Source organism: Salmo salar, chromosome ssa09 (assembly GCF_905237065.1).
Source record: "Salmo salar chromosome ssa09, Ssal_v3.1, whole genome shotgun sequence".
Classification (NCBI taxonomy): domain Eukaryota; kingdom Metazoa; phylum Chordata; class Actinopteri; order Salmoniformes; family Salmonidae; genus Salmo; species Salmo salar.
In genome coordinates, this window is record NC_059450.1 from 37,242,863 (window position 1) to 37,256,922 (window position 14,060).

The 14,060-nt window shown below is 44.5% G+C and overlaps 1 protein-coding gene across 1 annotated transcript; it reads left to right on the forward strand.

The window, feature by feature from the left end:
- Positions 1 to 897: 897 nt before the first annotated feature.
- Positions 898 to 13,006, forward strand: snap23.1 (synaptosome associated protein 23.1; the record flags this gene model as incomplete). Its single annotated transcript, NM_001165300.1, is given in 4 exon segments — positions 898 to 1,205; positions 11,281 to 11,454; positions 11,734 to 11,878; positions 12,234 to 13,006. Coding segments are annotated over 4 exon segments (507 nt in total). The 3' UTR covers positions 12,297 to 13,006.
- Between the last annotated feature and the right edge of the window lie 1,054 nt (positions 13,007 to 14,060).

Genomic DNA, 14,060 nt, shown 5'->3' on the forward strand with positions numbered 1-14,060 from the left:
CCAAACTACGCCATACACGCTGTCTGCCATCTGTCCGGTACAGTTGAAACTGTGATTCATCCATGAAGAGCACACTTCTCCAGTGTGCCAGTGGCCATCGAAGTTGAGTCTTTGTCCCCTGTGAAATTGGTTATGACACCAAAATACAGTCAGGTCAAGACTCTGAGGACAAAGAGCACGCAGATGAGCTTCTCTGAGATGGTTTCTGACAGTTTGTGCAGAAATTCTTTGGTTGTGAAAACCCACAGTTTCATCAGCTGTCCGGGTGGCTGGTCTCAGACGATCCTGCAGGTGAAGAAGCCGGATGTGGAGGTCCTGGGCTGGCATGGTTACACGTGGTTGTGAGGCTGTATGCACGTACAATCCAAATTCTCTAAAATGAGGTTGGTGGTGGTGGCTTATGGTAGAGAAATTCACTGGCAACAGCTCTGGTGGACATTCCTGCAGTCAGCAGGCCAATTGCACACTCCCTCAACTTGAGATCTGTGGTGCGAGACAACTGCACATTTTAGTGGCCTTTTATTGTCCCCAGCACAAGGTGCACCTGTGTAGTGATCATGCTGTTCAATCAGCTTCTTGATATGCCACACCTGTTAGGTGGATGTATTATCTTGGCAAAGGAGAAATCCTCACTAACAGGGATGTAAACAAATTTGTGCACAACATTTTTGAGAAATGTTTTTGTGTGTATGGAAAAGGTCTGGGATGTTTTTTCAGTTCATGGGACCAACACTTTACATGTTGCGTTTTTATATTTTTCTTCAGCATATTTCTGTGTTGCTGAAGTTATCTGAACTGTGGTCTTTGAGTTCCTAATGTGGTGCTTGTCCTGTGTTCAGACCAGGGAGACTGGTGTCAACACCATCGACATGCTGGACCAACAGGGGGGTGAGTGATAGTCCAAGTTCACTACAGAGTACCAGCTCTTAGGAATGCCATTTTTTTTTTTTATTATTATTTTTTTTTTTCAGAAGATCTTATTGTTAAAACCAGTTTTTAACTTCGGTTAAATTAATCAATTAATATGGTTTTAGTGTTTCATTTCCCTGAGATGGGTCTTTGCTGTTTTGTCCTGGTTGCATGACAGAGCAACTGAGACGTACAGAGGAGGGTATGGACCAGATCAACCAGGACATGAGGAAGGCTGAGAAGAACCTGACTGACCTGTCCAAGTGCTGTGGCCTCTGTGTCTGCCCCTGTGACAGGTACTGGACACCCCTCTTACCACCAAACTATAACGCAAGTGTAGCATGTCCTTTTTTCTCTCTCTCACTTCTGGAAATGAGTCGTGACTTTCTGTGCTGTACTTTGTTCTTGTAATGTTGATTCTGTTTCTTAGCATGTTTACATTTCTATCTTGTAAAGAACAAGAAGGCCCACGCTCTGTTTATGCTTCCAATTTACCGCTTTAGTGACAACCTTTTTCAATCCGAAACAGATCATGAGGTAAAAAAGACATCCTCCCATCCCAAAATATACACATTTCACCTCACATGACCATTACACACATGGTGGGTGTGGAAACAATTCAATTCACTTTGGCGCACAGTCAATCATAATCCATCACGGAGGTGTGTGTGTGGTCGGTCATAAAGGATTATATACATACATATGGGTCCGAGTTAACCTAGGCAACGGTAAAAAAGATTGTTGGGAACTGTTGGAATACCCACCCATGTGACCATTACTCGCGGGTGGCCGTAGGTCACTATATAATTCTATCTGTTTCAAAAACAACTTGTGTATCTAATAATTTATCAATGAGACAGGCACATGTAGTTGTGTGTGTATATGTAGTTGTGTGTGTATATGTATATATATTTACATTTAAGTCATTTAGCAGACGCTCTTATCCAGAGCGACTTACAAATTGGTGCATTCACCTTATAATATCCAGTGGAACAACCACTTTACAATAGTGCATCTAAATCTTTTAAAGGGGGGTTAGAAGGATTACTTTATCCTATCCTAGGTATTCCTTAAAGAGGTGGGGTTTCAGGTGTCTCCGGAAGGTGGTGATTGACTCCGCTGTCCTGGCGTCGTGAGGGAGCTTGTTCCACAATTGGGGTGCCAGAGCAGCGAACAGTTTTGACTGGGCTGAGCGGGAACTGTGCTTCCTCAGAGGAAGGGGGGCCAGCAGGCCAGAGGTGGATGAACGCAGTGCCCTTGTTTGGGTGTAGGGCCTGATCAGAGCCTGAAGGTACGGAGGTGCCGTTCCCCTCGCAGCTCCGTAGGCAAGCACCATGGTCTTGTAGCGGATGCGAGCTTCGACTGGAAGCCAGTGGAGAGAGCGGAGGAGCGGGGTGACGTGAGAGAACTTGGGAAGGTTGAACACCAGACGGGCTGCGGCGTTCTGGATGAGTTGGAGGGGTTTAACCTGTTTAGGATAGGGGGCAGTATTGACACGGCTGGATAAAAAACATACCCGATTTAATCTGGTTACCACTCCTACCCAGTAACTAGAATATGCATATACTTATTACATATGGATAGAAAACACCCTAAATTTTCTAAAACTGTTTGAATGGTGTCTGTGAGTATAACAGAACTCAAATGGCAGGTCAAAACCTGAGAGATTCCTTTACAGGAAGTGGCCTGTCTGACCATTTCTTGAACTTCTTTTCCATCTCTATCATTTACTAAGGATCTCTGCTCTAACATGACACTTCCCACGTCGTCCATAGGCGCTCAGAGCCCGGGAAAAAAACAGAATGTTGTCATTCCAGCCCCAGGCTGAAACACATTATCGCCTTTCTCAAGTGGCCGATCAAGGGACACTGGGCTTATGCTCGTGACCCGACCGCCCCCGCCTTTGGGATTTTTTCCTCTGTTTGCCGAAAAGGAGATTCCCTGTCGGAATATTATCGCTTTTCTACGAGAAAAATGTCGTAAAAATTGATTTTAAACAGCGGTTGACATGCTTCGAAGTACGGTAATGGAATATTTAGAATTTTATTGTCACGAATTGCGCCATGCGCGCGACACTTCTTTACTATTTCGGATAGTGTCTGGAACGCATCGAACAAAACGCCGCTATTCGGATATAACGATGGATTATTTTGGACCAAACCAACATTTGTTATTGAAGTAGCAGTCCTGGGTGTGCATTCTGACGAAGACAACAAAAGGTAATCAAACTTTTATAATAGTAAATATGATTATGGTGAGTGCTAAACTTGTCGGGTGTCTAAATAGCGAGCCCGTGATGCCTGGGCTATGTACTTAGAATATTGCAAAATGTGCTTTCACCAAAAAGCTATTTTAAAATCGGACATATCGAGTGCATAGAGGAGGTCTGTATCTATAATTCTTAAAATAATTGTTATGCTTTTTGTGAACGTTTATCGTGAGTAATTTAGTAAAATGTTAGCGAATTCCCCGGAAGTTTGCTAGTTCTGAACGTCACATGCTAATGTAAAAAGCTGGTTTTTGATATAAATATGAACTTGATTGAACAAAACATGCATGTATTGTATAACATAATGTCCTAGGGTTGTCATCTGATGAAGATCATCAAAGGTGAGTGCTGCATTTAGCTGTCTTCTGGGTTTTGGTGACATTATATGCTGGCTTGAAAAATGGGTGTCTGATTATTTCTGGCTTGGTACTCTGCTGACATAATCTAATGTTTTGTTTTCGTTGTAAAGCCTTTTTGAAATCGGACAGTGTGGTTAGATTAACGAGAGTCTTGTCTTTAAATAGCTGTAAAATAGTCATATGTTTGAGAAATTGAAGTAATAGGATTTTTAAGGTTTTGAAAATCGCGCCACAGGCTGCCAGTGGCTGTTACGTAGGTGGGACGAATTCGTCCCGCCTAGCCCAGAGAGGTTAATGGCACAGGCAGGGAGCCCAGCCAACAACGAGTTGCAGTAATCCAGACGGGAGATGACAAGTGCCTGGATTAGGACCTGCGCCGCTTCCTGTGTGAGGCATGGTCGTACTCTGCGAATGTTGTAGAGCATGAACCTACAGGATCGGGTCACCGCCTTGATGTTAGTGGAGAACGACAGGGTGTTGTCCAGGGTCACGCCGAGGCTCTTAGCACTCTGGGAGGAGGACACAAGGGAGTTGTCAACCGTGATGGCGAGATCATGGAACGGGCAGTCCTTCCCCGGGAGGAAGAGCAGCTCCGTCTTGCCGAGGTTCAGCTTGAGGTGGTGATCCGTCATCCACACTGATATGTCTGCCAGACATGCAGAGATGCGATTCGCCACCTGGTTGTCAGAAGGGGGAAAGGAGAAGATTAATTGTGTGTCATCTGCATAGCAATGATATGAGAGACCATGTGAGGATATGACAGAGCCAAGTGACTTGGTGTATAGCGAGAATAGGAGTGGGCCTAGAACAGAGCCCTGGGGGACACCAGTGGTGAGAGCACGTGGTGCGGAGACAGATTCTCGCCACGCCACCTGGTAGGAGCGACCTGTCAGGTAGGACGCAATCCAAGCGTGGGCCGCGCCGGAGATGCCCAGCTCGGAGAGGGTGGAGAGGAGGATCTGATGGTTCACGGTATCAAAGGCAGCAGATAGGTCTAGAAGGATGAGAGCAGAGGAGAGAGAGTTAGCTTTAGCAGTGCGGAGAGCCTCCGTGACACAGAGAAGAGCAGTCTCAGTTGAATGCCCAGTCTTGAAACCTGACTGATTAGGATCAAGAAGGTCATTCTGAGAGAGATAGCAAGAGAGCTGGCCAAGGACGGCACGTTCAAGAGTTTTGGAGAGAAAGGAAAGAAGGGATACTGGTCTGTAGTTGTTGACATCGGAGGGATCGAGTGTAGGTTTTTTCAGAAGGGGTGCAACTCTCGCTCTCTTGAAGACGGAAGGGACGTAGCCAGCGGTCAAGGATGAGTTGATGAGCGAGGTGAGGTAGGGGAGAAGGTCTCCGGAAATGGTCTGGAGAAGAGAGGAGGGGATAGGGTCAAGTGGGCAGGTTGTTGGGCGGCCGGCCGTCACAAGATGCGAGATTTCATCTGGAGAGAGAGGGGAGAAAGAGGTCAAAGCACAGGGGTAGGGCAGTGTGAGCAGGACCAGCGGTGTCGTTTGACTTAGCAAACGAGGATCGGATGTCGTCAACCTTCTTTTCAAAATGGTTGACAAAGTCATCCGCAGAGAGGGAGGAGGGGGAGGAGGATTCAGGAGGGAGGAGAAGGTAGCAAAGAGCTTCCTAGGGTTAGAGGCAGATGCTTGGAGTTTAGAGTGGTAGAAAGTGGCTTTAGCAGCAGAGACAGAAGAGGAAAATGTAGAGAGGAGGGAGTGAAAGGATGCCAGGTCCGCAGGGAGGCGAGTTTTCCTCCATTTCCGCTCGGCTGCCCGGAGCCCTGTTCTGTGAGCTCGCAGTGAGTCGTCGAGCCACGGAGCAGGAGGGGAGGACTGAGCCGGCCTGGAGGATAGGGGACAGAGGAAATCAAAGGATGCAGAGAGGGAGGAGAGGAGGGTTGAGGAGGCAGAATCAGGAGATAGGTTTGAGCAGAGGGAAGAGATGATAGGATGGAAGAGGAGAGAGTAGCGGGAGAGAGAGAGCGAAGGTTGGGACGGCGCAATACCATCCGAGTAGGGGCAGAGTGAGAAGTGTTGGATGAGAGCGAGAGGGAAAAGGATACAAGGTAGTGGTCGGAGACTTGGAGGGGAGTTGCAATGAGATTAGTGGAAGAACAGCATCTAGTAAAGATGAGGTCAAGCGTATTGCCTGCCTTGTGAGTAGGGGGGAAGGTGAGAGGGTGAGGTCGAAAGAGGAGAGGAGTGGAAAGAAGGAGGCAGAGAGGAATGAGTCAAAGGTATACGTGGGGAGGTTAAAGTCACCCAGAACTGTGAGAGGTGAGCCATCCTCAGGAAAGGAACTTATCAAGGCGTCAAGCTCATTGATGAACTCTCCAAGGGAACCTGGAGGGGGATAAATGATAAGGATGTTAAGCTTGAAAGGGCTGGTAACTGTGACAGCATGGAATTCAAATGAGGAGATAGACAGATGGGTCAGGGGAGAAAGAGAGAATGTCCACTTGGGAGAGATGAGGATTCCAGTGCCACCACCCCGCTGGCTCGATGCTCTAGGGGTATGCGAGAACACGTAGTCAGACGAGGAGAGAGCAGTAGGAGTAGCAGTGTTATCTGTGGTAATCCATGTTTCCGTCAGCGCCAGGAAGTCTAGGGACTGGAGGGTAGCATAGGCTGAGATGGACTCAGCCTTGTTGGCCGCAGACCGGCAGTTCCAGAGGCTGCCGGAGACCTGGAACTCCACGTGGGTCGTGCGCGCTGGGACCACCAGGTTAGAGCGGCAGCGGCCACGCGGTGTGGAGCGTTTGTATGGCCTGTGCAGAGGGGAGAGAACAGGGATAGACAGACACATAAGTAGACAAGCTACAGAAGAGGCTACGCTAATGCAAAGGAGATTGGACTGACAAGTGGACTACACGTCTCGAATGTTCAGAAAGTTAACCTCTCTAGGCTAGGCGGGACGAATTCGTCCCACCTACGTAACAGCCACTTGCAGCCTGTGGCGCGATTTTCAAAATCTTAAAAATCCTATTACTTCAATTTCTCAAACATATGACTATTTTACAGCCATTTAAAGATAAGACTCTCGTTAATCTAACCACACTGTCCGATTTCAAAAAGGCTTTACAACGAAAGCAAAACATTAGATTATGTCAGCAGAGTACCAAGCCAGAAATAATCAGACACCCATTTTTCAAGCCAGCATATAATGTCACCAAAACCCAGAAGACAGCTAAATGCAGCACTCACCTTTGATGATCTTCATCAGATGACAACCCTAGGACATTATGTTATACAATACATGCATGTTTTGTTCAATCAAGTTCATATTTATATCAAAAACCAGCTTTTTACATTAGCATGTGACGTTCAGAACTAGCATACCCCCCGCAAACTTCCGGGGAATTCGTTAACATTTTACTAAATTAAATAAAATTCAAAGTATTCCATTGCCGTACGTCGAAGCATGTCAACCGCTGTTTAAAATCAATTTTTACGTCATTTTCTCGTAGAAAAGCGATAATATTCCGACAGGGAATCTCCTTTTCGGCAAACAGAGGAAAAAATCCCAAAGGCGGGGGCGGTCGGGGTCACGCGCATAAGCTAGTGTCTCTTGATGGGCCACTTGAGAAAGGCGATAATGTGTTTCAGCCTGGGGCTGGAATGACGACATTCTGTTTTTTCCCGGGCTCTGAGAGCCTATGGAAGACGTGGGAAGTGTCACGTTAGAGCAGAGATCCTTAGTAAATGATAGAGATGGCAAAGAAGTTCCAGAAATGGTCAGACAGGCCACTTCCTGTAAAGGAATCTCTCAGGTTTTGACCTGCCATTTGAGTTCTGTTATACTCACAGACACCATTCAAACAGTTTTAGAAAATTTAGGGTGTTTTCTATCCATATGTAATAAGTATATGCATATTCTAGTTACTGAGTAGGAGTGGTAACCAGATTAAATCGGGTATGTTTTTTATCCAGCCGTGTCAATGCTGCCCCCTAGCCCTAACAGGTTAAGCTTACGTTGCAAAAATCTTATTGACTAAAATGATACAGTACTGCTGGCTGGTGGAGTAGGCTAGCTAGCAGTGGCTGCGTTGTTGACTTTGAACGTGTAGCTGGCTAGGTAACCTCGATAGTTTCAGTACTACACCTTGTCATGATACAAAGCAACTTTGTAGCTAGCTAGCTAACATAACACTAATCAAGACGTTCCTTGTATGTATTTAGTTTCTACAATGCTGCTCGTCGGTAATAGTTGGCTGGGTTAGGAAAAATGGCGTCGCGGGGGACGGAAATAGCTGGCTAGCTAACCTCGATGGCTGGCTAGCTAACCTCGGTAATTACTAAACTACACAATTATCAAGCTATGACAAAGACAACTAAGTAGCTAGCTAGCTAACACTACACTAGTCAAATCGTTCCGTTGTAAAGTATTAGTATCTACAGCGATGCTAGTCGGTAACGGTTGGCTAGCTAGCAGTGGGTTAATGATGACTAGGTGTGTTGACTAAGTCTGGCGCCGCGTCGCGGCTGGCTAGCTCACCTCGATAATTACTCAAACTACACAACTATCTTAGAGACAGCAAAGACAACTATGTAGCTGGCTAACTAACACTAACACCACACTAAGCAAGTCGTTACGTTGTAATGTAATAGTTTCTACAGTGCTGCTAGTCGGTAGAAGTTGGCTAGCTAGCAGTGATGACTAGCTAGCTAGCAGCTAGCAGTGTTGACTACGTTAGGAGGACGAAGATAGCTAGCCTCGATAATTACTCAATTACTCTAAAACTACACAATTATCTTTGATACAAAGACGGCTATGTAGCTAGCTAAGAAGAATTGCTCAGATCAAACAAATCAAGCCGTTGTAATGTAGTGAAGTGTAATATTACCTGTGGAACGAAGAGTAGTGCGACTGCTCGCTCCAAAACAGCATGGATCTTATATATACATATATATATACACACATATATATATATATATATATATATATATATATATATATATATATATATATATATATATATATATATATATACATACACACACACAAGTGGAGGACAGAGGAGCCTCTTAAAGAAGAAGTTACAGGTCTGTGACAGCCAGAAATGTTGCTTGTTTGTAGGTGACCAAATACTTATTTTCCACCATAATTTGCAAATAAATTCATTAAAAATCACACACACACAGTGGGGGAAAAAATTATTTAGTCAGCCACCAATTGTGCAAGTTCTCCCACTTAAAAAGATGAGAGGCCTGTAATTTTCATCATAGGTACACGTCAGCTATGACAGACAAAATTAGAAAAAAAATCCAGAAAATCACATTGTAGGATTTTTAATGAATTTATTTGCAAATTATGGTGGAAAATAAGTATTTGGTCACCTACAAACAAGCAAGATTTCTGGCTGTCACAGACCTGTAACTTCTTCTTTAAGAGGCTCCTCTGTCCTCCACTTGTTACCTGTAGTAATGGCACCTGTTTGAACTTGTTATCAGTATAAAAGACACCTGTCCACAACCTCAAACAGTCACACTTCAAACTCCACTATGGCCAAGACCAAAGAGCTGTCAAAGGACACCAGAAACAAAATTGTAGACCTGCACCAGGCTGGGAAGACTGAATCTGCAATAGGTAAGCAGCTTGGTTTGAAGAAATCAACTGTGGGAGCAATTATTAGGAAATGGAAGACATACAAGACCACTGATAATCTCCCTCGATCTGGGGCTCCACGCAAGATCTCACCCCGTGGGGTCAAAATGATCACAAGAACGGTGAGGGAAAATCCCAGAACCACACGGGGGGACCTAGTGAATGACCTGCAGAGAGCTGGGACCAAAGTAACAAAGCCTACCATCAGTAACACACTACGCCGCCAGGGACTCAAATCCTGCAGTGCCACACGTGTCCCCCTGCTTAAGCCAGTACATGTCCAGGCCCGTCTGAAGTTTGCTAGAGAGCATTTGGATGATCCAGAAGAGGATTGGGAGAATGTCATATGGTCAGATGAAACCAAAATAGAACTTTTTGGTAAAAACTCAACTCGTCGTGTTTGGAGGACAAAGAATGCTGAGTTGCATCCAAAGAACACCATACCTACTGTGAAGCATGGGGGTGGAAACATCATGCTTTGTGGCTGTTTTTCTGCAAAGGGACCAGGACGACTGATCCGTGTAAAGAAAAGAATGAATGCGGCCATGTATCGTGAGATTTTGAGTGAAAACCTCCTTCCATCAGCAAGGGCATTGACGATGAAACATGGCTGGGTCTTGCAGCATGACAATGATCCCAAACACACCGCCCGGGCAACCAAGGAGTGGCTTCGTAAGAAGCATTTCAAGGTCCTGGAGTGGCCTAGCCAGTCTCCAGATCTCAACCCCATAGAAAATCTTTGGAGAGAGTTGAAAGTCAGTGTTGCCCAGCGACAGCCCCAAAACATCACTGCTCTAGAGGACATCTGCATGGTGGAATGGGCCAAAATACCAGCAACAGTGTGTGAAAACCTTGTGAAGACTTACAGAAAACGTTTGACCTGTCATTGCCAAATAAGGGTATATAACAAAGTATTGAGAGACTTTTGTTATTGACCAAATACTTATTTTCCACCATCATTTGCAAATAAATTCATTAAAAATCCTACAATGTCATTTTTCTGGATATTTTTCTCATTTTGTCTGTCATCGTTGAAGTGTACATATGATGAAAATTACAGGCCTCTCATCTTTTTAAGTGGGAGAACTTGCACAATTGGTGGCTGACTAAATACTTTTTTCTCCCCACTGTGTGTATATAGATAGATAGATAGATAGATAGATAGATAGATAGATAGATAGATAGATAGATAGATAGGACCAGTGAAAATTATGGACTCACCTACTCATTCTAGGGTTTATTTTTACTATCTTCTACATTGTATAATAATAGTGAAGACATCAAAACTATGAAATAACACATATGGAATCATGTAGTAACCAAAAAAGTGTTAAACAAATCAAAATATATTTGAGATTTTAAGGTAGCCACCCTTTGCCTTGATGACAGCTTTGCACGCTCTTGGCATTCTCTCAACCAGCATCACCTGGAATGTTTTTCCATAAGTCTTGAAGGAGTTTTCATATGCTGAGCACTTGTTGGCTGCTTTTCCTTCACTCTGCGCTCCAATTCATCCCAAACCATCTCAATTGGGTTGAGGTCAGGTGATTGTGGAGGCCAGGTCATCTGATGCATCACTCTCCTTCTTGGTCAAATAGCCCTTACACATCCTGGAGGTGTGTTTGGGTCATTGTCCTGTTGAAAAACAAATGATAGCGCAAACCAGATGGGATGGCAGAATGCTGTGGTAGCCATGCTGGTTAAGTGTGCCTTGAATTCTAAATAAATTCTGATATTATTCCTGTGTTCTGCTGTCCTTGTTTTTCCTGCATAGCATAGACACAAATACACCCTTTTTATTTTTTTAGAATGATACCCTTAATCTTAATGGCCTTGCCCGTGATGCAATGATTGAGCATTGTGCATTTGTTTGTAAAGTTACCACCCGTCATCTTGTCTACGAGGCACCGGTGGAAGCTCTCTTCCCCTGAAGTTGTCCCCGATTGACGAACAGGAATTAATGACTTGAATGATGCACTGACTTGAATGATGCACTGACTTGAATGATGCACTGACTTGAATGATGCACTGACTTGAATGATGCACTGACTTGAATGATGGACTGACTTGAATGATGGACTGACTGATGATTTAATGATCCGTTGGTTGATTGATTGACTGACTGACTTGATTCTCCCTCAGGGTGACGTCCATAGAGCATGACTCTAAATACAAGCGTACCTGGGGAACAGGTGATGGTAGCAGTACAGGAGAGGGAGGGGATGGCTCGGTGGTGTCCAGGCAACCCTCAGGCATCCATAACGGACAAGCCAACCAGCAGCAGCCCATGGGGGGCTCTGGACCCTACATCAAGAGGTGGGTGAAGCCAGTCAACTGTATAATACACACCTAGTTACAAACTATCAGCTTGATCCTACTTGCTTTTGCTCCCTTTGTCCTTTTAAATGTGTGCAGATCTGTAAGGTGAAGGGAATGTGGTGGAATCTCCACAACATTGCTTCTACTTATCCAGACCCTTCAGATCTGAAAACACCATAGGGTTAGGGCTATCAAGCAAGGGCATAGTCTCATGATTGTGTTTTGACACTGAGAATAGTAGATATGTGTGGTCATGTGGCCCCTTAACTCCCCCAGGATTACCAACGATGCTCGGGAGGATGAGATGGAGGAGAACCTGGATCAGGTGGGCAGCATCATAGGGAACCTGAAGAACATGGCCAGTGACATGGGCTCTGAGCTAGACAAGCAGAACAAACACATCATCCGCATCACAGAAAAGGTGGGTTGTCGTCATTGCTGGGCTGTGTTCTCCATCCATACACTGCCTCACACTCCTTGGGGCTTATGATACCATGTTGTGGGGCTTATACCACCAGTATGCTCTGACGAAGGTCTTTGTGACCAGAAGTTCTGCATATTAAAGGTGCAGAGACTGTTTTCTACAGTTTAGTTTTTCATCTTCATACACCTCCGCTAGCTTTTTCTGGGGTGTGGTACAGTATATTTGTCTTGTGTACCACGAGGATGCCTAACATAGGGCTCTACTGTCAGACGGCCTTCTGTTTCACTAAGAAAGAGTAATGTAGATATTGATCCACCACTCACCTGGTGTGTGTACTGTCTCTCCCCCTCAGGCGGACATAAACAAAGCACGTATCGATGAAGCCAACCAGCGAGCCAATAAGCTCATCAAGTAGACCTACCTACCTGCTCCCGATTTCAAATCATCCACCTTGAATCTCTGCCTCAGCTCGCATGTACACACACACTCTCTCGCTCTCCTTGAGAACAAAGTAAATCAACCAGGACAAAACCCATGAATCAGCACCTACCACACGTGCCTTTTCTGTGATGATGTAAATATGCTCACGCAACACTCTCTCTTATTCTACCTTTTTATGACTAGTTCACAGTCTTTGCCTGGGTCCCATCCCAAATATGTGACACAGTGAATCACTTTTTCAGGCGTTGTGAGATCTGTGCCCGTATTCAGAAAGCCTCTCTGAGTAGAAGTGCTGATGTAAGATGGTTTATATATATTCATTCATTCTCTGATAAGCAGTGGAGGCTGCTGAGAGGAGGACGGCTCATAGTAACGGGATAGTGTCAAACACATGGTTTCAATGTGCTTGATGCCATTCCATCCACTCCATTCCAGCCATTATTTTGAGCTGTCCTCCCCTAATATGTGCAGTGTGGCTGCCGAAAATATGACCTGGAACATCAAATTCTCACTGTCTGTTGCCCCCTGGTGGTCATGGGGTTTCACAGCAGCTGTATACACCTCAGGCATATGCAGGGAAAAGTTATGAGACAACAGCTCTTCATATCATGTCATTTGGTTCTTGGCTCTTGTAATTATTGTTATTGTTTGAAATGTGCTTATTTAATTATTCTTATAAAGCAGAAATGACTTGTGAATAAATTTAGGACCTATACCCTTTGAATTGTAGCAATGTTTGAACGATCTAGTATCTGTTTTACACTTAACAAACTTCTTGAATGGGTTTGTATGGCCTGGGGTCCAGCTATAACACACCGAATGAGGAAAACATGCTATTACATTAAACATGTTTTCCTTAGAGTAACAACTAATTATTAACCAAAGATCTTTTCATTGTTAGATTTACCTCTGCTAGCCTGAGTGCCAGTCTGTTTGTGCTATCATGCCAACTCTTTGGCTAGGATTCAATTCAATCATGCTTCGTCAGCTATGCACATTTAAAGGCAATGTTTTCGCGTTGGTTGCGTATGTCGATTGAATCGAACATTACCTTTTTTTTTTTTATGTCAAGCACACTAAGGCTGACCTACCGCGGTTCAGATAGAATCTCTGCCCTTGACTCTCATTGGCTTGACAATGAATACAAACCGGTCTGGGACAGGCTACATCTCTGCCACCAATGGATCAAATGCTGTACTTCCCCCTCATTGTTATTTCACTCCTTTCTATTTGAACTGCCACGTTTTCGCCTGAGAGGCCTTAGTGCCTTTTGTCTTGGAAAGATTCCAGTAGCTGTGTTGTAACAGCCTGGTCCCCAAAACATCTCTTCTGCCTGTCAGTAATTTAGGCATGGATTCAATCCGTAGCGTCGAAGACCTGCGCTATAGCGTAATTGACATGTTAAAGGCAATTTTCCCGCGTTTGCCGAGATTGCATTTACGGTAAACACTGCATATGTTGCCTCAATCGGAAATTACCTTTTAATTTCAATCTCTCTATGGTGGATCTTCCACGCTATGATTCAATATATATCCCCTTATTCATCCAGAATTGTCCCATCTGTTTCTTCATTAAATATTAAAATATTTGTAAGAAAAACTATGTTCTTTTGCATTCAGGTATATTCTGGGTCAGTTATTGAGTTCTGAGACTGAAAGAAACTTATCTAAGGCTGGATATTAACCAAAGTGACACTTGGACTAATTTAGATTGTCATATTAGTAGTTTATGCTAGCTA